We start from the raw sequence: 23,701 nt of genomic DNA, 5'->3' as shown, positions 1-23,701 counted from the left end.
AACAGTAATAGGTTGTGGGATTGGAACAAATAAGTGGAGCCAAATAGGCTTTAAATATATATTATGTACAACTGATTATTTATGATTACTTTTAAATGAGAATGCAGGAGAATTAAATTACAATTAGAGATGGGCAGGAGGTCAGACTTTGTTACTGTCTTCTAATAGCCTGTGTCCACAGTTTCACATGCCCACAAAGACCTGCTTTTAACATGCAGAAATCATCCACTGAACTTAATTAGAAGGGGAAAAATAGGTAATTGTGATGAAAAAAGCTGAGACTATTCAGCATTAGTAAGACTGTTAGAGGTAGGCAGAGGTAAACACCCTTAGTGTACCATTTTTAAAGTGTTTTCTGGAGTAGCAACTTTCTTCCTTAGCTGGGGAAGTTGGAGCTTGCCTTGACTGTTGTTGCAGAGCACTGGGATTGCTTTCCTATGTTTCCCGTGTAAAGACGTAAAGACAGAGATGGAAATTTCATGTGAGTATAGAGACTTTTTTTTTCTTTTCTTTTTTTTTTTTTTTAAGCGAGGTGAATTCAAGACAGTAGTGTCTTGAATTGGATTGTAGCCAGGTAATGCTGTAGGAGCGCAGTTGCCTCTGAGAGAGAAGGAAAGGGAAGGAACTGATCTATCGCCCTGTGTAGGACTCGTACACATCTTGCAGCAAAGGACGTGTGTGTCTGTGGCTCTACTCGCCACTGACATTTGTTCCCAGGCTGCTCTGGCTATGGCCCCTTGCCTTGCGCTCCTGTGGCAAAGAGTCCCGAGGTTTAATGGTGAATTCTGTGGGAAACTCTGGCAGTTTAGGACGTGTAACTTCTTAATTTCACCTTAAGGCATCTTCATGTATCAGTGCAGAGAAAGCACCGAAGGAACACGGGGCTGATCTCCCTGACATTCCTTATCCCACGTACTGCTGTCACTGCCTGTCTATTTAATATCTCGCGTGCTCATCACTCGAAGAGCTGAGTGCCATGTCCGTTCAGTCCTGAGATGGAACCGGGAGAGCTACATCAGACCTGATGGGTGATAACTTGTAAGCTTAAAGGCTTGAACTGAACTCACTTGGTTTGAAAAGACTCATAGCAAAATAAAACCCAAGCCCCAGGTTTGGATGGGTGTTTTTAAAAGAAAAAAAAAAAAAAAGAGGAAGGAAAAAAAAAAAGAAAGAAACTTTTGGTAACCAGTCTAAAGGACACAATTTGTTCTTTAATAATAAATTATAATTTACAGCAGTGGGAATGCACACATAGTGCAATATGTGCGCAGGGACAGCAGCTTACCTGGGCAGTTCTCGGTGCTCAGCGTCACCCTGGGGAGCACTGGGAGAGTCAGGGAGCTGGTGCAGCTGTCTTGGTGGAAAAACAACACAACAGTACAGAGGCACACTGTAAATAAACATGGTTCAGCACACAAATCACCACCAGCCATTGAAAGTAAGTAATCTACTTTAAAAGTTGTTGCTCTGGGGAGAAATAGAGGCAAGCATGCGTCCTTGGGAGGGGAGGTTACAGTGGAACGTACGCTTTTTTGATATCTATGCCTTGCTTTGATAAAATAACCCAAAAGAAAAATTGATAAGAGAGAGAGTTTTAGCTGAGGAGATGGGACAGAGGATCACTGTCAGGAGCAGAAGTTCCCATTTGGAGTAGGTACAGAAAGTTTTGGGGCTGGACATTTTGCAATGAACTGTGAGGCATCATCCATGCCCAAGCACCCCAGAAACCTTAAATAAAGTTCCCAAATGGTCAGCAAAGGAAGGGAGAGGAAAATGCACCTCCAAACACCAGCCTCCACGGCTTAGCTGTCTTGCACAAGATGCCCAAGGCCCTCCTGTGGGTGCTGAGCTACGTTTGCCACCTGCACAGGGCTTGGAGGATTAAATCCCACTTCCTTCTCCCTCCTGGGATCAGATAGGCAAAGTGGGATGGGGTGGTTTATTTTTGCTATAGGGAAACAGGAAATGGTACACAAGGCTACAAATATATACTGGGCTTCATGTGGCATCACGAACTTGTGCAAGTGCTTCTCTTCTGATTTACGATGATGGACTGGTAATTCACAGAAGCTTTGGGTTTACCTTTTAAATTTTTTTTCTTTTGCAGTACCAAAGCTAATGGTGCAATCCCCGAAGGGGGAATTTTATCAATAGTGAATTTTTGACCTCATTGCATACGTTTTAACTTCATGAATTAGTGACCCAGCTGACTGTAAAGCCTTCTATAGGCTTATTATAAATCTATCACAGGACTAGCAAAAAATTTTGGCCCAGATCCTAAACTCTGACGGGCATGTGTTGATGGACTGCATACCGAGCACTTCCACTAATATTTCTTGCTAATTATACCATATATTAAAAAAAAAATGAATGAAGCCAATGTTTATATGCGGCTTTAACTGCTTTTGATATAGGAAAGCAACACAATCCCTAATAAATTTTCACCTTCAACATTTCTATTCATTATGATTTTTACCATGATGAATGAAGTTAGAACGGGAGAGGGAGGGGGTTCATCTTGAAATCTGTTCAGTGAATGACTGAATTCACTTCCCTTCCCTGACTCGCGTTGAGGAAGGAGGGAACAGATGGACACAGGAAGAAGAGGGAGGCGAGCATGGAATGAAGGAGATGGGCGAGGAACAGATGGAATCGGGGGAAAGCTAAGGGAAGAGTCAGGAAGGATGGAAGGAAAGTTTTCCATTTGACCTTGAGCTGAAATGAAGATCTGCATGTACCTTGGGGCAGCTACGTATTGCTTTGGGATGCATCCTTTTTTCCCTCAGTGGCACTTGCTCCTCAAAGTCCTGAGGGCTGAGCCAGCAGTCCAGGAGATTCACAGGACTGTACCCTACATTTTCTTAAGGAGACAGCTGCTGCAGGTGGGCATCACTGCTGTGTTCAAGCCCCCTTGGCAATGGCAGAGGAGAAATGAATGCAAACCCAGTGCCCAAAGTGAGTTGGGAAGTGGAAGTCTCTTAGGCATCCCAGCCAGACCAGGAATTGGAGCTTATGATTTTGAAGAGGTATCCTGCACCCTGTTTGCTGCTAGATGGCCAAAATATTCAAAATGATTTATGATTTTATTTGCTTAAAATAAGACATACGAGATGGCCTGATTTTCGGAATATGCTGAGCATCTGCGCTTTGAGGTGTATTGAATTATATAGTCCAAATCACTAGTAAGTCCTGGAAAATCTTGAGTATATTCTTAATTCTATTAAATTGCCTGCACTGGTTCTGGCTTTGCTAGCTGAAAAATGGAAGAGGTGAAAGTTAAATATTGGCCATGTGTGTCATTCCCTTTGAAGAAAATGGGAGCCATGTGCACTCACCTAACAGCAAAGTTTGGCCCCAACTATGATTTCACAGCTGGGCCCTAACTTCAGGAATGCCACAGCACTAAATGATTCAATTGGAGTAATCTGATCAATGCTGTATTTTTGCTCTGAATTTAAATTGCACACACAGCAAGAGCAGAGTTAGTTTTCTTCTCACTCAAAATCACTTTTCTCTGCAGAATTGATAACATAAACATGAAGTTTTGCTCTCGTCACACAAATAAGTGAAATGGAAGAAAACGTATGTCAAGTAAAATGCACAACATTACGTCCTTTTTACTTTTTGGAGGCTGTTTAAGAAAATGGCTTCATTAATTTTGACTGAATAAAAGGTTCCTTTAAGGGATTTCAATAGGTGACATGAAAAATGTTAATACGAATGATCAAGACAATGGAGGTTAAAACTGTTTTGAAAATATGTTTCTTTTATGGATCTCAGCTGTTGGAAGAGTTACAGAATAAATATACGGTAGTGCTGACATTCGGTGCTGTTTCATCTTAGCAAAAGAGTTTTTAATAAAGAAAATTCTTTTCAAGGAATGCTTTCTGCAGCCAGTCTTCAAAAAGAGGTTTTCCCCCCTCCTAGTTTAATAAAATTAAAGTAATTTATGTCATATTGATATGTCGATATGTTTTTCAATAAACTTTTTAACAGAGATTTAAAAAAAAAAATTCTCTTCACTTTAAAAATTATAATTATATGTCTTCCTCCCACTTTGAAAATGGCACAAGGTGCTCATTTGCAGAGCTCTACTGTTCAAATCTTCACTGAGAATAGAAATGTCATGACTCAGTTAACAATGCTTTATTATTCACATTGATCTTTTTTTATAGTGTTCTTTATCTCAAAAACATTGTAAATCAGATATCTTCCTCCCACTCTTTTGTTCATTTGCAAATTTTTATTATTCTAGTTTAAAAAAGCAATGGAGTGTCAAGAGTCAGTGTATATTGTTTATGCTCTTTTTTGCTTTAAAATTACTTTTAACTATTAAAAAGTGAGGGTGTACAGCTGGGGGGGAGGGGGCTGGGGTGGATTTAAAGATGCTTAAAAAAGAATTGAAAGGATCAGTGTGAATTGTTTTAACGGACTTCGCAAAAAAAAAAAAAAGGGGGGGGGGGACCAAAAAATACGAAAAGGTTTTTATGTGCAAATTGAAAAGTGCCTGTTGCATCAGACATCATCATCTGCATTAGACACCAGACATAATTCATGCTCACAACGAACATAATAGCAGAACTCACAGGTGCTTTTGTGCTTTTGTGCAAACCATCACAGGATGGTTTGCAGGTGCCTGCCCAGAGCCCCGCGCTCTTTGCGCTCTGCGTCAGAGCTTGGTGCCAGGCCCTCCAGAGCCCTCAGTTGATATGCCCTGGATTATCACTGGATTTTCACAGGAACTTCACAGCTTTGGTATGAATTTCAGCAGAAATGTAACCTCAGCAGGTTGTGCGGGGCAGGATGCAGGATACAGCCATCCTCCGGGAGAGTTGTGCCAGAACCCCCAGGGTTTCTTTCTATACCAGATCTTCCAATTCTGCTTCAGACACTGTTTTCCTTCTTACCAAATTTTGCTTCGCATCTCTATTCATGTCCTGGTTGTTGGGAATGTATATAAAAATTCCTTATAGTAATTGAGGCTCTGCCAGTGAGCAGCCGGACCCTGTGGTGTTTCACATACACCTCTATGTGCTGAGGGAGCAGCAACTTCTAAAGCTGAATTTAAGCCCCAGATTACCCTTTCATTTCTTCTGGGTGGTGTGGCATATTATTGCAAAACTTTTGTAAAGAGAAATAAAGTCTCTGTTCTATATTATCTTTTATTTTCTCTCTCTCTCTTTTTTTTTTTTTTTTGCTCTTATTACAAATGATTTTTTTTTTCCACCTAACACTCTCTGCAATTAAATTTGGAAAGAACTTTAATTTTTTGGTTTTATTTTTGGTAAGCTCTTTCTAATGAGAAGCAGAAATCTTAGAGGCAACTCCAGGCAGAATTTGAGAACTTGAAAAGACAGTGCGGTGACTTTCTTTAATGTCCCATGGTCTTTGTCACCCGTGTCACTTCCTGAATGACACTGAAGTTATTTGCCCGGAGTTTATTCCCAAAGCAGGTGTTATACAGAGCTATGGTCACAAAGATATCCTCACAGCATTAATGCCAAAGGAGCTCTGAGGCTGTCAGCATGCTGGTGGGGGTAAATGCCATCAAAGCAGCATGTTTTCTTAAAATACACCCAGAGAGTTTAAGCACTGTCAAAAAGAGCTGCAAATCACTGAAGATGCAGCATTTAATATAGAAGGGTCTTTAAAGCTCTGCTCTTGGTAAATTGGCATGTGATAGTATATAACTATAAAAAAACATGCCTTCTAATAAGTTATAAAAACTTTTCTTTTTTCTTTAAATACAATGATGAGTGGCAATCTGTGAGAGTCATGTCTTCTAGACTTTCATAGCAAAAACTCCGATTTACATGGTAACTGCTCTGCTCCCAGCATTAAATACACTCATCTCATTTTGCAGTGGAAGGATGTTTTTAAAACTGCAGCCTACCACTAATCCTGAATAGTGTAGGAGAGACCAGTGAAATTCAAGATGTCTCTCCCTGTGTATATTAACTTGTTTGGAACAAAATAGTGTTCTTGGAAACCATGAATCTTATGGCAGAAGAAAGTTTCCTTCATGACTGTGCTCCAAAGGTTTCCGAACAGCTGCTTGATCATTTGGGTGCATGAAATATTAGGTTCAGCCTGGTCACGAGCAAGCACTTAATTTCTTCTCACCATGGCACCTTCACTGTGGTCATTTCTGCCTGGCTTTGTAATATTGGCAAGTGCAATGCTAGCACAATGTCTTCATTGTACAGGCTTTCAGAGGAGAGCTGCAGAGTTCCTGAAATCTCAGTGAAATGCCAAACTCTCCCTACCACCAGCTGTTTGTCCGGTTTTATAAGAAACTGTACTCCCAAGGAGTTTTGCTAGTGCCTGATGTGAGCGGTGGTCACTGGGCCATGCACAAGGACCAAAGGGTTGGTTGGGCAACCTGCAGGGCACTGAGCTTGCCAAAGGCTGATGGGCAGCATCGCTCAGCTGCCTGACACAGGGCGGGTGAGAGCACCCACTGGAGTTGCTCATCTCCCTCCTCAGTGCTTCCTCACATCAAAAGTCTCACAGGTGGACAACCCCTTCTAAACAAGGAGGTCACAGCGCAGGCCCTGAGAGGAAAAACTGGGTGTAAATGAGATGGAAGAGATGTCACCGCTCTAACTCTGAGATTAGGCAAAATCTAACACCCATTAATCCTTCAGAGCAGGGCCTCTAGTTTGTTCTTTTTTTTTTTTTTTTTTCCAGTCTATTCCGTATTCAAAGCAAGTACATTTTTTTCTGTCACTATACCACTATTGTTAACAACTATAAATGTATTAAAAACACAGGGGCATTTTAGTATGTGTATTGTGCATAAGAAATATTGTTACATGACAAGCTCCAATTGGCAAGTGAAAAGAGGTTTTATTGAAGGAAATAGCAGTAGCAAACAGTGAACTATGCAGAATAATGGTAATTGTTCCTTTAACATTGGCAGCGCACGTTCACTTAATATGACTGCTCCTCTGTCTCTGCCTCATCCAGACCCAGAGGACCTGTTAGACAAGCAGGCAGCCACCTCTCTCTGGGATCAAGCTGTCAATGCAAACTTGCTTTCTTTCTATTTCTCAGAGCTAAGCTATACCCCCAGAGCTCCTGAAGCTTTTCCTGAGTGAAAGCTTTAAAAAAGCTCCATTCTAAATTACATCACACGAGCTGTTCTCTTCAGACTGACAGAACAAAAGCAGGGGGGAAAAGCCAAAAGTACCATCTGAATGACTTCTGAGTGGCACAGAATGATTTGCCTCCTCATATTTTATCAGGCCAGACTAACGTTGTCTTGACCTTGCCCACCAAAGCCCCAGCAGTGTCCTCTAATGACCAGAGAAAGTTTGCATCGTGTGTGTGTATGCAGCACAAAGAAATGTCGAGCTGTTGGGTGTAGGCCTTTTGCTTGCATCAGCAGTCTTGGACACCACTGTACTCTAAACTGTGTAGGCTTAGCCAACTGCATGGCACTTCTATGATTGTTCTGCTGTTTTGTGGTAAATGTTGAAATATTTCCTTAACTCATCTTAATAAAAATAATATTCTTGTTCTAAAATGAGCTTAAATCTGAAATGCAGCATGTCAATGTTAAGGCAAACAATACTTTGTTCGTATTCCCCATGGAATTAGGATAACCGAGCTCATCTTCTTACATGAAAAGGGCCACTTCAGTAGTTATGTTTACGTGGTACCATATATCGTGGGCAGAAGTAGGTGAGGAGGCAGGGAGTCTTACCTGAATCTCCAAGAGGCTGTAGGATGGGCTTGTCCAGCTCTGGAAAACAAGAGTAGGAAAGGAAGGCTTCACTAAGAGGGAGAAGTTCCTCAGCTAGTGAGGTGGATTTGCTGTCCCACATAGGCAGCAGTGTTTTCTAAACTTCTTAGTGCTGTGTTCTCTTCAGAGAAAAGTGAGAAGTGAAGCTAGTGGGGCTGGAGACTTCATCCCCTAATTGACTTCACAAGTAAGGAAAAACAGTTCTTAATAGAAGCTGAGAAGTACCTCTTCCCCATAAAAATCTAGCATCTTGTGACCCCTCACTGAGGTTTATTTTTTTCCTCAGGGGACACACCAATATTCGTATGACCAACACAACTCATCTTAAGCAGAGGAGCAGCAGCTCTTTGAGGATCCTGACTGGCTGGTGCAGTGTTCATCCCTGAATTTGAGTGAGTAAAGCTTATGTTTTTGGCTATGTCTTTTTGCTGGCTCATGTCTATGTTGTCTTCACCTGTTCAGCGAAAAGGCTCTGCCTTACGCTGTTAGGGACCACTCTAATGCCCATTAAAGCTGATAGAGATGTTTAACTTCAGGGCATACTGTTATCAGGTGTTGTATCTGCTTCCTATGCCAAGTCATGAAAATCTTAATTAGGCAAAGTCTTCATTAAAATAATTACAACCAAGGAAAACACTGCTAATGAACCTGAACATAGACCTCATTACTGTGTGCTTCATCACAACTCCGTTCCTGTCAATGGTAAATATGAAGATGCTGGACTTGAAGTTTTTGAATCAAGCAGAGTAAGTTATCAAAAAGCTCTAATACATACTGTGTAGTTTTCTGAGTCAAGGCTGCGTGATATACTGGGGATTCAAATTTAGATCACCTCTCTTAATTTTTCTGTTTTGTGTTGAATGAGTTTTCCTAGGTTTTTAGCTATATTAGAGTTTTGCACTGTTTTTCATCACCATAGTATCTGGATATCTGATAAAATCAATAATGATGCCAAAGCAGAAGATTTAATGGTGTCTGTGACACTGTGTGTTTCTCCTCTGCTTGGAGGGGAAAACATAAGTAACAACCTGACTGGGGGGCTGTATACTTGGGTGGCATTGCTATGCCATAGGGTATGGGAATTTGTGCTGCACAGCTGTCACTCATAAAAAAAATAAATCAGACTATTATTTAGTAAATCTGGGTCTGTATGTGTGAACTGGGAAAAACACTAACCTACCTTGTAAATCTCAGGTCATGCTTGTAATAGTGGCAACCAGAAGCTTACTTGTAAAATGAGGAAAAACTGATCTGGAAGTAATTTGAGACAATAGACAGGGTGCCACAGCCCTGTTTCCAGGTTCCTGATTCAAACATAGCTGGTCTTTGTAGGACAGCAGCAAAGCTCCTGATGGCATGGGTCACCAACACCACACCACAAGCAAGACCTGGAGTCTGTGGATCACTGTGTTGCTGAAGAGATTAATTTGCTTTTGCTACCATATAAACCACATGACCCTCTTCTCCTACCCTACACTGATGGGCATCCTGTATTGCTCTGCCTAGTGTGCTGGTTCTTCCTGCCTCGGGGATGTATTAGTTACTTGCTTTTGCCTGTACCAAGGTCCAGAAATGGTTAGGGTGGCATCTCTGACAACCTCTTTCTATGTGGATTCAAGTAGTTTACTTAAAGGGGGATTTTTAATCTCCCCCAGAATATGAGGCAGCTCTATGGTAGTGTCTAGCTTGTGTGGAACAAGGCCGCTGAACTTAAGGCAGGAAATTTAAGGTCCCAAACAGACAGAATCACAAGAGCACAGATGAATGGTTTGCAAGTGTGCTGCACCTGAAGAAAAAAAAAGTAAGTTGCTTGGCTTTTCCTTTCCTGATGGCACCCAAAGACTGGGAAAGGCTAGCAATATCAAACTGCCCACTGGAGCTGGCGACTGCATAAACCCTGACTGTCCCTCAGAAGTGCTTGGACAAATCATTCAAATCCTGTGTGCCTCAAATTATCCCCTACAAAGCAGGGACATGTATACTTCCTAATCATATATGATTGCTTTGGCACTGAAGTCATGACTGTAAGTTAATATTTGCCCGTAAATGCAGTTGTCAATGTCTTGTGGTTGCCTTGTTCAGCTTCAGAAAAAGTCTTAAACTTTTATGCAGTTAACTTCCATGGCCATTACAGTTTATGGTCACTAGTTAACTACAGCAGGAGGGTCAAATTTTGCAGACTGTAGTTTCTTTTCAGCCTGCAGGATTTCTCCTCCTCCAAGTCTGTTTTCTGCTCTTGCCAGTACCCCGCCTTCTGTTTAAAGGCATTAGTAATACCAAATAAAGCTAGAGATGCTCATTATAACAACTAAGTTGTTTCCTTTTTAACCAGAACAAGTGCTTATGCCAGGTTTGCATGAAGAACCTCTCTGTGTGTCTGGTTTAGGGCACAGTACGCCAATCATTTGGTAGAAGACAAGTGTATTACATGTAATTTTGCTTTTAGCTGTATATTTACTGGAAAGCTGGTATGAGCATTGGTAATCTAATTTTTGCCTGGTTGGAGGTGATGGAAATATAAAGAACGGGAAATAAAAGGTTATTGCCATGTGTGCTGAATTGTGGTTTGGTAGCAGCAGTTGTCTTGTAGTTAAGTGGCCATCAAAACCCTTCTTGGGGTGGCAATAAATTAAAAAAATAAAATCAGAAAATATATCAGTTTTCAAAGAGTAAAAAAAGATGTGGCAGTTATTGTGACACAGGTTTGCCGTCTGTTTCTGATTATCCCTTTGGCTGGAGAGTTGGGGTTTCTAATTGTAAGGTTAAGGAATCCTTTTTATCTATCTCTTGCTTCCTAATCCTATGCTAGACAGTATTGTTTTCTGTGCCTTTTGTCTTCTGGGGAAGGAGACAATCTCTGGCTCATGCAAACATCTTGTTAAAGTCTGCTGAGGATTAGGGGGTGTGACAGTTTTCTTGCTGAGCCTTTTTATTGGGGATTTTTATGCCTGCTTTTCAGGGAGGTCTTTGAAATGTCTTTTATGTAGCAATCATTTCACTCTTTCTTTGTTGTCTCAAATGTTGAGGCTGTATTCTTCTCATCTGTTCCTGTTTATATTCTATACTAGCTGGTCATAACAGTTTGGCTTGAAGCTATCATCATGCTGTGTGCTTCTGAATCGCAGGGGTATTGCTAACTGCTCTATGACAGTTGCAAATTCGAGCATTATTTTAGGTCATCTGAAGCCTTAGCGTGGTTGTTTGTATGAAATACAGTTAAAGAGGTTCCAGATGAAAAATAATAACCTAGGAGTTGGGCTTTTCAAGTGTCTGCAGCTAGATACAGGCGTTTTAAATGCTTCTGCTATAATGGGATACGTCCCTCTCAGGGTGGTGTTCATCATAGCAGCTGTAGCCTGGCCTAAACTCCTACAATAATCAAAGGAAGAGACAAGCCTGTCTTGCTGGCAAGGCATTACTTCTTGACAGAAAAAACTTAATCTGGGAATAAGTTGCTCTTGTGAAGAAATGTTTTGTCCCTCTTCCCCATCATGAAACCACCTAGCAGTTGGCTACCAGCATAATAATAACAAATTAGCCCATACCAGAAGCTAAACGTGTAAGTTAGATAACAAAAAGACTAATCCTGACAAAAAAAAAAAATTCTTCCAATTTTCATAAGAAGATTGGAAAGTTCTGTTAATCTCACATTTCAATTTTGAAAAGCTGGGGCTTTGTCAGTGTTCCTTGAGCCTTTAAGTAAAACAAAAGACTGTTTCCTAATGCCTTTTATGAGCAGCACTCCTGTGTCTTGAGCAACTATCTTGATTCAAGAGTCCATGTGTATTATTTTTAAAATGAACTGGCAAGCACGTGTTCTTGCTGACTTTAATGTGGTGTTTATTTTGGAAAGTATGTAATCTCAGGTACCACCTGGGGAGATCAGATTCAAAGTTAAGCAACAAGCCAGGGTTATGTAGTTTCACTGATAGTGAAGGTATCAGAGGCAGTTTTCTGAGACTATCATATGGGTGGGGAAATGGTTGCATAGTCCTCTGCTTTGAGGTTGAGGTAAAAGTGTTTGTAAAGACAAGACGCTGTTTTGATTTCTATTTTTTTAAAATATGGCTAAGTTCTTATTACCTTACACAATGTATCTTGCTTATTGTTCATCTTTTTCTCCAGTACTTTCCTATAAAGCTGTTTTTCTGTCCTGATCAACAATTTGCCCCATGTAACACACTTCTACCTGCATTTACTTACAGTTTCTCTAGCCTAATTTCTAGTGTCTAAAGCCATATATAATATCGTTCCAATTCACACTTAACCACAAAACCCACTCTTCCAGATATGACCTCAGTTTATTTTATATCACACTTCTTTTTCCTAAAGTATTTTATACATAGCATAATATGCAATGATACGGCACTGATGTTTATCAAAATTGTTTCACACTGTAGTTATTTCTATTCCTGTCTTTTGGATCAAGTACAGTACAGCTGCAGATTAATACCACCTTCTAAAATAGGTTTAATGTGTTTATTTTCTTACCGCATTCACTCCATCCACTAACTTGTTATATGGATTATATTTAATGGGAATCTTGTGGGGCTATCAAAGGCCATTTATTTTCTATTGAAATAACAATTAAGATAACACACAAACTAATATAGTAATCAAATAAACCTGACAAATAACAAACTTTTTTTTTAAGGCTGCGAAGGCATGCTAACAAATCTATTTGATCAATATATGGGATGTGAAAAAAGAGGAGACAAGATTGACTGATGAATAAAATGGAACTGACACAAATAGGCTGACAGCCAGTCGCAAGTCTCTTTAGGGCAAATGCAATTAACTTAGAATAATAGACTCAAATTTGATGGTTAGAAATGCATTTTTATTAACAATCACAGCCTGAATCATTATGCACTCTTATGAATAAAATTGTACTTATACTGAATGTCTGTGTATACATGTATGCATGTACATACAAAAAAGCCTCGTTGAAAGAGAGCTTTATTTTCGTGACAGAATAACTGCATGAGATTTAAAATAAAAAGCACACATAAGTATAAATCTAAATATTCAAACCAGTGATATAAAAATCACATATGTGGTATGCTAGTATTAACGATAAAGGCAATAAGCATTGGTCCCAGGACTGCTTGTTCTTTTGGGACGTGAAATTGCAATCGGGGATTTACAGATTTCATTCTGAGGCAGAGAAGTCATTACTAGAAACATAAGCTCATTCTCTTTACTTTAATAGCTATTTTAAATCATTCATTTAGAAAATACATTAACTATTTATTGTATAGGCAGTACATTTCTATTGGCATTCCATTTTCATGCTTTTTTATAATCCTTTTTAGCAAATTATTTTATTAAAAGAAGATTAGAATTAGCAAAAGGATCCTACCAATTTTTGAAAATGCTACTCTTGAAGAAGAATATTTCCTATTATTAACAGGTATGAGGTATTAAAACTTTAAAGGGACGGAAGATATTCAATTGCTAATGTGTCCTTTTTCTTTTGACCTTCATTGCAGAGGCTGATTGCTATTTGTAAATTACTTTTAAAATTATTAATCTCATTTAATTTCTGAATAAATATAATCTCCTTTTTTATTCCCAAACATCCTTGGGATTTAGATATGAAAAGAATTGCCTGTAGGATACATTATGGTGCAGAAGTCTTACTTCTTGGAAAAGATAAAATACACCATTTAATGCAGAGAAATTCTAGATAGTATTAGCTTTTTGTAATATGAATATGAAACCATGATACCTACAGTGCTTGGTGCTTAAATATCTTGAGAAGGTGTAATGGTAGGAAGTAAAATGTCTGTACTGGAAGTGTCTTAAGTCAGGTTTCCTCAGCTCAGTGTCCCTGCTGGACTACTCCATGACCAGAGACAGTATAGCAGTGAACTAGGATGCTCTATGGGATGCTCATATAGCTTCTCTATGAGTAAGCTGGTACATATTGTTATGCTTCTCAGACAGTTTCTGGACTGGCTGAGCTGGATCCAAGAAATAGCTGTTCTCAGTTTTTTCCACTTTGAAGGAGGTTTTAGTCTTCGTTTCCCAGAGGTGAGAAGTACACAGGCATACTGGGAAGGCAGGCTGCCTTGCTTCTGATGGGGGGAGAGGCCTAGAGAAACCGTAAAGAAACAGGTATGGGGTGAGGCTGGAGAATGGATTTCCTGGTAAAAACCTGGTGTCTGGGGAGTTCATAGGCTGCCACTTTGGTTTTCTACTTCTGATTAGCTATAAAGTCATTGCCAAGAGGGAAAACCTTCTCAGGGAGCCCAATGATGGCTGAAGGTTTTCCAGTCTTTTTTTCTTCTCCTATAATCTAGCTCAGGTATTAACAGCAATCCACAGAAAGGTTTCCCAGGGCTGCTTCTTGAATTCCTGGTATTGCCTATTCTGAGAGACAATATGGGAGGATCACAGGTTCCAGCATCCCCAAACCTGGTGTGGGCCTGAAAGAACAAAATGATGCACAAATCATGAGAAAATGCTCAGGGGCTTGGACTGCTCAAGGGTTCTTACAGAACTGTTTTTGGTGAGGAGGGAGTAGGACTAGTCAAGTTCATGGTATCGATTCAGTTTCTCCTTAGTATCTATGTAGTTCTGTCACTGGAAACAGCTGGAAGAGTTGCTTCTTGAGTGTGATGCCAGGCAAGAATATGTGTTGTTTTATGACAACAGTTACTTAAAATTTTAAATGAGTAAAATGTCTTAAAACAATTTGCATGGAAGCTTTAGTTGGTAAACAGACTATGGAGACCATATGATCCCTAGATTTAATTGGGGGTGGCTTTTTGCAGTCAATGCACTTCAGGTTTAGTGGGCTGGGTGCTTAGTTCTTTCAACTTACTGGTTTTAGGAGTAAAATATCATTGAGCTCCACACAATGATCTGAAGCATGGTAATATAAGAGAAAGGAGAGTCAGGCCCTGCATGATGGATACTAATTCTCCACTGATGTAATCAACCGACCAGAACAAGAATGACTCACTCCATCAATACATATCTGAGGGCCTGCTTCAGATCACTTTTAAATTCGTTCACACCAACCTCATTTAATTTGCTTGAATGGGCTTACTCCCGAGTTAGACTGATACATGCAAGAGGAAATCCAGGTCCTTAAGAATGAAATCATAATTAGTTTCTCTCTTAGTAGCTGCTATACTTAAAAACAATAAAATAAAACACAGATGTTTCCAAAGATATATTAGAAAGCAAAAGGGGATGCTTTTAAGTGCATTATTTTTTTCTTAACCCAGTAGCGGTAGAACTGTTGATAATGCATCATACTTACAATATGTTTCTGTTGGCATTGATGCTCTGTGCTTTTTTATCTCCTTTTCAGAAGTTTTTTGCATTAAAAACAGATTAGAACTAACAAAATCTAACTACCAGGTTTTGAAAATACTTCTTCCAAGGAAGATATTTTTCCCCAACACCTGCCATTTTTTCCCCCACTGCATCTTAAACCTGTTCAGGTTCAGAACTGATTTCACCCTTTCATGATCCCCAAATATTAAAAGATTCCATTCCCACTCAGTTTAGTTTCCTTGTTGTTTTTTGTTTTGTTTTGTTTTGTTTTTTTGTCTGTTACAAATATCGTTTGGCCAAGATGTTCTCAATGGAACAAAAATACTTTCTGTTCACCTCATCCTCGAGCAGGTGCCAGGCAATCTGCAGTAGCTATTCTGCTACCTGAGCAGTGTGCATATTTAGCAACACCAGGCCAACCTTCACTGTCACAGCATGGAAAGTCAAAAATAGATGACAGAAACATATTTCTTTCCATGAAGATTTATGCAGCTAGGTAAAAGCTTCACATTAACAGGTTTTAGTGGAAGGAAATAATAGTTTTGGAATGAAGAACCTAGACTATAATATAAAAAGTCTCTGTATTATATATACACTTGAGTAGATAAGGTTAGAATGATATATCTGTATATTCCTGCTTTCCTCCATGAGTGTTCTGCCAACAACCTGTTCTCCACATCAGGTGTACACCTCTTCCCTTATTAGCATTCGGTGCTGTGGCTGGGAAGCTACAAAAAAGTAAATTGCTTACAAAAAGCCATATTTGTAACTTATTTAATGGGCACAGCACTGGCTTACTGTGTGATTCTAGGCTATCCTTAAGGCTGGGTTGCAGTGTACATCATGTTGTGTTACTGCCACAGTTGGGGGGAAGACGCAATATTTTAAAGGCAAAGAATGATGCCAAGAAGAATCACAGATGATGGGCCTGGAAAGGACCTCGAGCTCAGCTAGTCCCAGCCTGCATGCATGAAAGTCTCTGCAGGCTAACCCCTTAGGTGTCTTCTCTCATTTCTTCTGAGACACCACTAAGTGACAGTGCCTGAAACTCTTCCTGAGGCAGAGTATTGCCTAATCGTCCTTTCTCGGAAGACATTTGCCTTCCATCCAAACTAAATTTTTTCTGCTCCCAAATGTGTCCTGCTGTGGAAGTGGAAAGAAATGTAACTGGGTAAATAATTCCAAGTGGAATAACGCACTCAGCACTGCAGGGTCTTCAAAACTTGATTTTTCTGGAATAACTTGATCTTTTCTCCCTGTTCTTGGTGGTGCTGCTTGTGTATGCTTTCAGAGCAAAGGGTTGCATTTTGTTGTCATGTCTCTTTTTAAAAAATGTGTAACTGTTAAAGATGCCAAGGCAATTGTTATTTCAACTCTTAATTTGCTGAGGTTTGATAGATATTCGGTAGATGTTTTATTATCCCTGGCACGGCTTATTATAAATAAAACAAGGGATTGACCTTGTTTCAGTTTTTATGATAGTGCTAATAAAGTTCTCTGGCTCCCAGATAACAACTGACAGGCCCTGTACCGCAGTGAAAAGTTATGGTGAAGACTCAAGTGATGGTTATTGTCCAGTAAACCTAGAAGACACATTTTAGTAGTATGATAGTCCAAAGTTAACTGTAGTGACCAGTGATTTCTGCCACGGCCAAAATCTGTCAAACTAGGTGCTCAGTGCAGATACAGTTGAGAAGTTCCTGTCCCTGAAAACTATGTAAGTCTGTGTAGACAATGGAGTCATGGTGGTTTTGCAGATGATAAGCTACAGCATGGATACTGGCTCATTTTTTTCCTGATGATCACGCAGGTAAGCTTTCTTTAGGGTGTTGGATGGATAGAAAAATCCATATTTTCTCCAGTTTTAAATACTCTTCAAATTGGTTATAATCATCTTCCTTTTTTTTTAATTTATTTATTTATTTATTTATTTATTTAATTTTTGAAAAGGCCTTGCATCATTTTCTCCTGTAATCAGGGAGAGGGCAATGTGGATTCATTTTCTAGGTGGCTTTCCATCTGTGTATGGTGTATCTTTTTAATTCCTTAGGTTCAGTTTGAAACCTTCAAAGAAAAATATTTACCTAATTTCAGTGAAACTGCTAATGTTCTCCCAAGAGAAGGTGAATTTCTGAGGGTTCCCTTTATGCTTCTCTTAAAACAAACCTTCCCAAAATATCAAGGAACAAAACCCACAAAATTGCATACCTATATAAAACTGTGCTTTCTTGTGAAACTAAACAGAACTGTACCTCCCTTGGAATTCAGTGTAGAGTATAGTTCCCTGATTTTGGAGGAACAGGCTTGTCCAGTACAATTATCCCATTTGACCAGGGCTTGATAGAGTTCATAGAACTTTCTTCAGTAATTTTTCCTTCAGAGTGAATTATTCTTCCCTGTATAAGTGAACAGTCAAACCCCACCACGTATAACCAGAGACCCCCACATTTAAAGCTATGTGCTGCTCCCTGAAAGCCAAAGGCAGTTTTGCCGTTGACTTTCATCGAAGTAGGAACAAGCCCTGTATTTGCAACTTAAAGCAAGTAGGTTAGAATTATGAAGAATGATTATTTAAAATAGCAATGATGTAATATCAGTGTCAATTCCATTATTTTAACAGATGTAAATTTGCTCTGCTCTTGAACTCTGGTGAATTTTAATGGCAATATTAAAGAGATACTATTAAGACTACTTAAAAGAACTATTTGTAAAAAGTGTCTCCAGTTAAGGAAAAAAAGTTTAAATTGCTTTTTTATTCAGTCTGCACAGTTATTTATTTGAATGGTTTTGTATATTACAAATTAATATGTATTAGAAGATAAAAGATCACACTAATATTACGAACGGTCATGGGATATGGCATAGCCTATACTGTTTAGGCCAAGCAAATATACCTCATATCCAGCTGTAGTTTAGGTAGCTTTCACCATAGGACAAATACTGACTTTATGTATGGTGTCCATAATGTACCTCATAAGTACTTTAGGACTGGCTAACTTTAGTAGGGTACATCTACTTACCTTGCAAGGCCAGTTACAGGTCAATGCAGTGTTGTACCTGGCTGACAACTGCTGTCACTTTTCTGGAAGTCAAAGGAATTTAAGGATTTAGAGGTTCTCAAGAGATCCAGTTCTGATTTTACTTGTTGGTTTTCATGCAGCTGTGTTCCAATGGGACACTGATAGGAGAAGGTCAGTGTGGCAGGTCCTGGAGACCTCTTAAAACTTCTGCACAAGGCTATTAACATCTGCTGGTTTAAGAAGGCTTTATTTTGTGGAGTGAAACTTCATTTATTTTTTTAATAAAGCAACAATCCTGGGGCCCCAATGCAAAGTTCATAAAATTAAATGGAAGATTTTGAATGGGCTGGCATTGCGCAAACTAGGTTATCACAGGCCAAAAAAGAAGGTGCTGCTACTTGTTTTTCTGGAGGAGAGTTGGATAAGTAATAAAGCAGATACTCCATAAGACTGAATCAGAGAAAGCCATATTCTAATAATTCAATACTGATTTTTTTCATTAAGGGCTCAACAGTTCTGTCATTGAGGTCAATAGAAGTTCTGTCTTTTTTCTGATCTTCATTATCACCTACAGTTAGTAAATTTTGGGTGCTACAATTATTTTTTCTTAGAAACATGCAAAGCACATTTTTAAGTACTCTGCACTGGCAACCACAAACAAGGGTGATCAGTCGGTGATGTTCAGCTACTCAGAATGCTGGATATTCAGAATATCTAAGTATTATCTGCATCTAGCAAATCTACGTTAGCATTGGTACAGAAGTTTTTGCTACTGAGCCCATAGAATGCCTTGAGATAATTGGTCACATGGGGGAGGATGAAACCAGCCTGCAAAGCTGGGATATGATCTGTTCTGAGTTTAAAAAGGCTTTGGGCTGAGCTTTCACTTAATTTGCTGTAGACTAAGTGTTGAAACTGATGTACAAATCTAGCCAAGAATTTTCACATTTTGAAGTAACTGATTCACCTCAACTTCTATTAATACCTTCAGGAAGTGAGTAGGCTATTTAAATGGTTAATGGCTGAAAAGGATTTAAGACTCTCAAACAAAAAGTAAACGTGTTTTTCACCTTAGCCTCATTAGGAAAGGTAAATATTGAGTGCTCTAGTGAAGCTGGACCTTGTGACTCATTTGACCTAACAATTGTTTCTTCTACTAGGCATTTATGAGTGTAGTCTGAGAGCAGATTCTTCCAAGTATTCAGTTCTGATCCAAGAAAAAAATGTCTCTTTCCATTAGGTTTTTATTTCCTCCTCTTGCTCCAGACAAACCGGAATATTACAAAGGGCAAATCCATGAAAGTTTTTCTCCAACATTCCCTCAGGGGGAAAAGCAGGCTTTTTATCTTAAAATGACAGTCTTTCAGTTGTGCAAAAAAAAAAAAAAAAAAAATGCCTTTTACTTCTGTAAAAGCCAGCACATACAAAAACCTAGGCTGACCTGTTATGGCAAGGAGAAGGTGAGGGTGTATTTTGACTGTTGTATGCTTCTGTAAATGCAGATTTAGACACCACTGTGTATAAATACAATCTAAAGGAGCAGATTTTTTTTTTTTTCTGTCAATAGAAGCTTATGAACTTCTTGCATTGCTCCTCTTTTGCCAGCCCTTGGCCACCACCTCACCCTAGTTTTGACATGACCAGTCCAGAACAAAGTGCTCAGTGCAGCCTGGTTGTAGCACAGTTGACCAAAGCAACCATAGCTTAATCATTTTAGGCTTTTAAAGCAGAGCCAAACACAGCCTAATGGGCAAATCGCAGAAAACTCAGGAGAGGTCTTCTGCCAAAATTCAAACCCTGTTCTGCCAGCCTGCTTGTAACTTACTGGTACAGTGTAGAGTGCTCTTGAGAATAATAAATATATAATCCCATATCCCACAGTCCATTACCACATAGTGTTTGAAAAATTTCCCATTAACAAAACACAGTACATGCAGGTAAAAATATCAATGTGTCTCATTAGAGGGAGAAAAAAATGGAAAATATGTGTTGTATTAAAGCCAAGTTTTGGGCTCTTGTGCAGAGTTTGAAGGGAAAAATGTATTTCTGCAGGTGGTCTCTAAAGTGGAGGAAAGGATACAGTTTCTTGGCTGTGCTAGCAATTAGAAACAGGGCAACAACATACCCAAGATGTGGCCTCTAATCTAGGCCAAGGCATTCTTCATCTTCCTCTTCTATAAGAAGCAGATTCAGGAAAATGCCAAAGCACAAGCCTAACTTTGAGCTTATGAGTAATTCTGGTGACTTTGCTCTTGAAATCCTGGTTAAAAGACTGGTATCCAATGTTTGCCTTGGTTTGTGTCAGTGTTGCACAAATTGTTTCAGGTTGCACAGCAACCCAGAGAGTCCTCTGCTCTGATTTTCCTCAGCAGTAATAAAGGACTTGTGTGTGACAGAGAGGAAGGTGGAGCTAAAATATGGGGGGATTAAACCCTGGGGAAAAATAATATAGAACTGTGCGTGATGAATACACACATTGCAGACCCATGACTTGAAAAGCAAACAGACCAAGCCACTCAAAACTCTGTGCATGTAAAATCTTTTCTTGCCATTTTATAGGAATGCTTGAGATTGAAATCAGTGCTGTGAAATACTGGTGGCAGCAGAAGAATAATACACTGGTATTATTCACTTCAGTGTGCAGCTTCTGCTCTCCAAGTGTCAATAATTGATCCTCTGTTGAACCAGATTATGCCTGGGCACAGAAAAGCAGATGCTCAGTTTGTGTAATGGGGCTGGAAGGGAGCTCAATAGCTGCCAGACACCGTGCCTGAAAGACAAGGTCCAAAGAGACCAAAATCTAATTCTTGTGAGTATCTGAGCAAACCGCTTTTACCTGCTCTTTTCATCGAAATAAATCCATAATTACTGTTCTTTTAAGGGAAGAAGCCTTACTTGTTATAGACTTAGAGTTGTACTCACTTTTCCTTGGATAAATGCAAGCAGGTGGAGGATCCTTATGGTTTCCTACTGTCCTTCAGTATAGCTCATGCAAAACTTTGTGCAGCAGTTTCTACCTGGGATCTTTGCACCTCATTGTTACTGCAATGTTTCTGGAGAGATCTCTAATCTATGGGGAGGAAAAAAAAAGAGCCAAAGAAATTGGAAGCTTGGAAGGGGAGGTCTGTTGGTTTTCTGCTCACATAAATTGTCTGCAAAGCACACGTGGCCCTTAAAGGGCTGCGTTAGGTGGAATAATTCCCCTGGCAGTGCAGCACCACATGTTTCTGCTAGCCTGTGTGCTCGGTGCAGCTGCACAGCGTATCACATAACGCCATCAACTGCAAGCGTGCTAGCTTGCCATTCCAGTGAGGCCCCAAGAACTGTAAATAGAAATAGCCAAGAAAACTGTGGTGCAGCACTTGAGCTGCAAGGCCGTGGACACTTAGCTGACTGCCCAGGGCCTGTATTCAGTGCGTGAGACCTGACAGGTGGCTGTGCCTCACCCAAGGCATTTAGTTTGTCCCAGTTGCATACCCTGGTCTTGACTTCAGAGCCTGGATGCCTGTAAGCATGGCGAAGAAGTCTCTGGTTTTCCTGGGGGCTGAGGAAGCACTGCATACTGCAGTCCCACTGGGGTGCTGAGAGGAGCTGGGGCTTTCAAATCCTCTTACTGATCTTACACCAAAAAAGGTGTAAGAACCTCTTTGAACCTCTGTTTGAGAGGTTCAAAGACTAGAAATGACATTTTGTGCTGATTTGAGCCATGCAATCCTCCTCTGAGAAGGATTCGCTCTCTGTTCACTATGGACAAGGAAATCCTATCCATCGAGTGCCTGCCCTGCCTATGTTTTGCAGAGCCCAGTTCTGTCTCTGGGCACTGCTGTTGACACCCAGGTGGGTGGAGAGCAGCTGAGAGCTGCCAGAGCTGTGGTTTTGCTCCTCTGAGCTTCTTGGAAGAGCAACTGTCCAAGTATCAGACAGGACATAAATCACACATTTCCAGGGGTATGGGAATATGTCTTCTTCTGAAGCAAGAAGAGGGAGAAGGATGCTGTGCTCGTCAGGGCCTACGGCAGGCAGGGTGAGAGGGTGATGCCACCTGCCTGGCTGACCTGGAAGGTGCTACCTTTCATTATTTGCATTATTTGTTTTCCCAAGGTTGTTGAGACTATCACCATAGTTCAGCCACTCGTTGCTCAGTTATCTGACAAGTTTTTGTTCCGTGAAAGTATATTCACATACTGAAAAAAAACACTTGGGAAAACAATGGTGTTTTACATATAAAACTGTTTTATTTTGTATGAAATTTAACTGAAATGATCTTAATGACTTATGTAAAGTGAAATATTGGGTTTTCCTTTTTCTTTCTCTTTTAGCCCTGGTCTCACACAGGCATATTAATGATTATTTGTCAAAGTCACACTGTTTGCTTACAAGGTACGAAGGCTTTTTAGACACTATAATGACAGCTTTTTATTCACTTGATAATATTTAGAATAAGCCATAAAAGCCAATCTCTGAACGAACAGACCGCTTTTATTGGCTTTTAGTGCTATTACTGCTATCATAAGTGGTAAATTGGCCTAATGCAAGTAATACTGCTGTGTCATACTGTAAAAACCGCTGCTTAGTTTTATATTTTATTTATTTTTCATGAATTTTTTTTTTAAAGCAAGGAGACTTCACCATCCTTCTCCAGCTGTTGGTGATTCCCTCCAAGTGAGAGCTGGGGAAGCTTCCTCTGCTATTTCTTTGCATAGTTATTTTCTTTGCATGATGATTGCCATCTCTGCTGGGACGTCTGAATGTAAAGTTAGAGACAAAGAGTGAGTCGAGGAAAATCATCCTGAATTCAGGGTGTCCATCTGCAGAAGGAGCTTTCAGAGAACCTTAGGTGAAGCAGGCTCAGTGTATTTATATAACATCAGTTTTTTGATTATGCTTATCTTTGTAATAGGAATATTATTCATAACATCTGCCTCTCTGCTTCCTTTGCCTCCTACTTGCTTGCGCATGCTTTTTTGGTATGTGCATGCATGTTTTTTGGTACAGCCTAAGCCTGACCCAAATCTGAGTGGGTTCAACAGAGAATCTCTGGAGACAGCCTCTGGGGTTCTGTGCAATGTCCCTGTCTCTGGTAAACACCTTGGGATGATGCTTCCAGCTAGAAATGACAATAAGTAAAACCCCAAGTCATTACAGCTCTGGCTGTTCTGTTGGAAATAAGAAATTTAAACTTTTTTTTCCCCCAAAGTGACTATCTGCAGCTCATAGGTCACTTTCCTTTTAAATGATAAATAAACTGGAAACAGACAAACAAAAAATCATTGCTTAGCTGGAAACTGAAATGGACTTCACATTTGACTTTTGTCTTGTTTTGCAGTAGTATTTTAAAATATTAAACATTTAAAATATCTGAAGTCGATACATTCAGTCACAACTTTGTCTAACCAGAATGACCACCAGGTGCCATAGGTTTTTTTCCTGTGGTTATTTTGACTTCTTCTGTCTGTTACCATGTTTTTTATTGTATTATCCCCAGAGTATAAGCATGGATTTCAAAGATTTAAAAATCTAGTAATGTAACTTTGTTCCATTTAATTAGTGGATGGAAAAATTATATAATTTTATATACTTTTATTGTACTAATGTGACAGCAATCCTTGAGAAGAAGTGAAGGGAAATTGAAGGGGCTTGCATT

The 23,701-nt window shown here is 39.7% G+C and overlaps 1 protein-coding gene across 1 annotated transcript in view; it reads right to left on the bottom strand.

Annotated features, from left to right (window-relative positions):
• The window catches only part of MDFIC2 (MyoD family inhibitor domain containing 2), a gene marked incomplete at both ends in the record, with an annotated part of 39,535 nt that overhangs the window by 7,382 nt on the left and 8,452 nt on the right, over positions 1-23,701 (bottom strand). Inside the window, one exon of the mRNA XM_082768500.1 lies at positions 7,709-7,747. Coding sequence (XP_082624626.1) covers positions 7,709-7,747 — 39 coding nt within the window. The remainder of the gene's footprint in view (positions 1-7,708; positions 7,748-23,701) is intronic.

This window comes from Aythya marila (genome assembly GCF_965140915.1).
Source record: "Aythya marila genome assembly, chromosome: 10".
NCBI classification, from domain to species: Eukaryota; Metazoa; Chordata; class Aves; order Anseriformes; family Anatidae; genus Aythya; species Aythya marila.
Note: the sequence above shows the minus strand (reverse complement) of the source record. Positions and strands in the feature narration are given on the sequence as shown.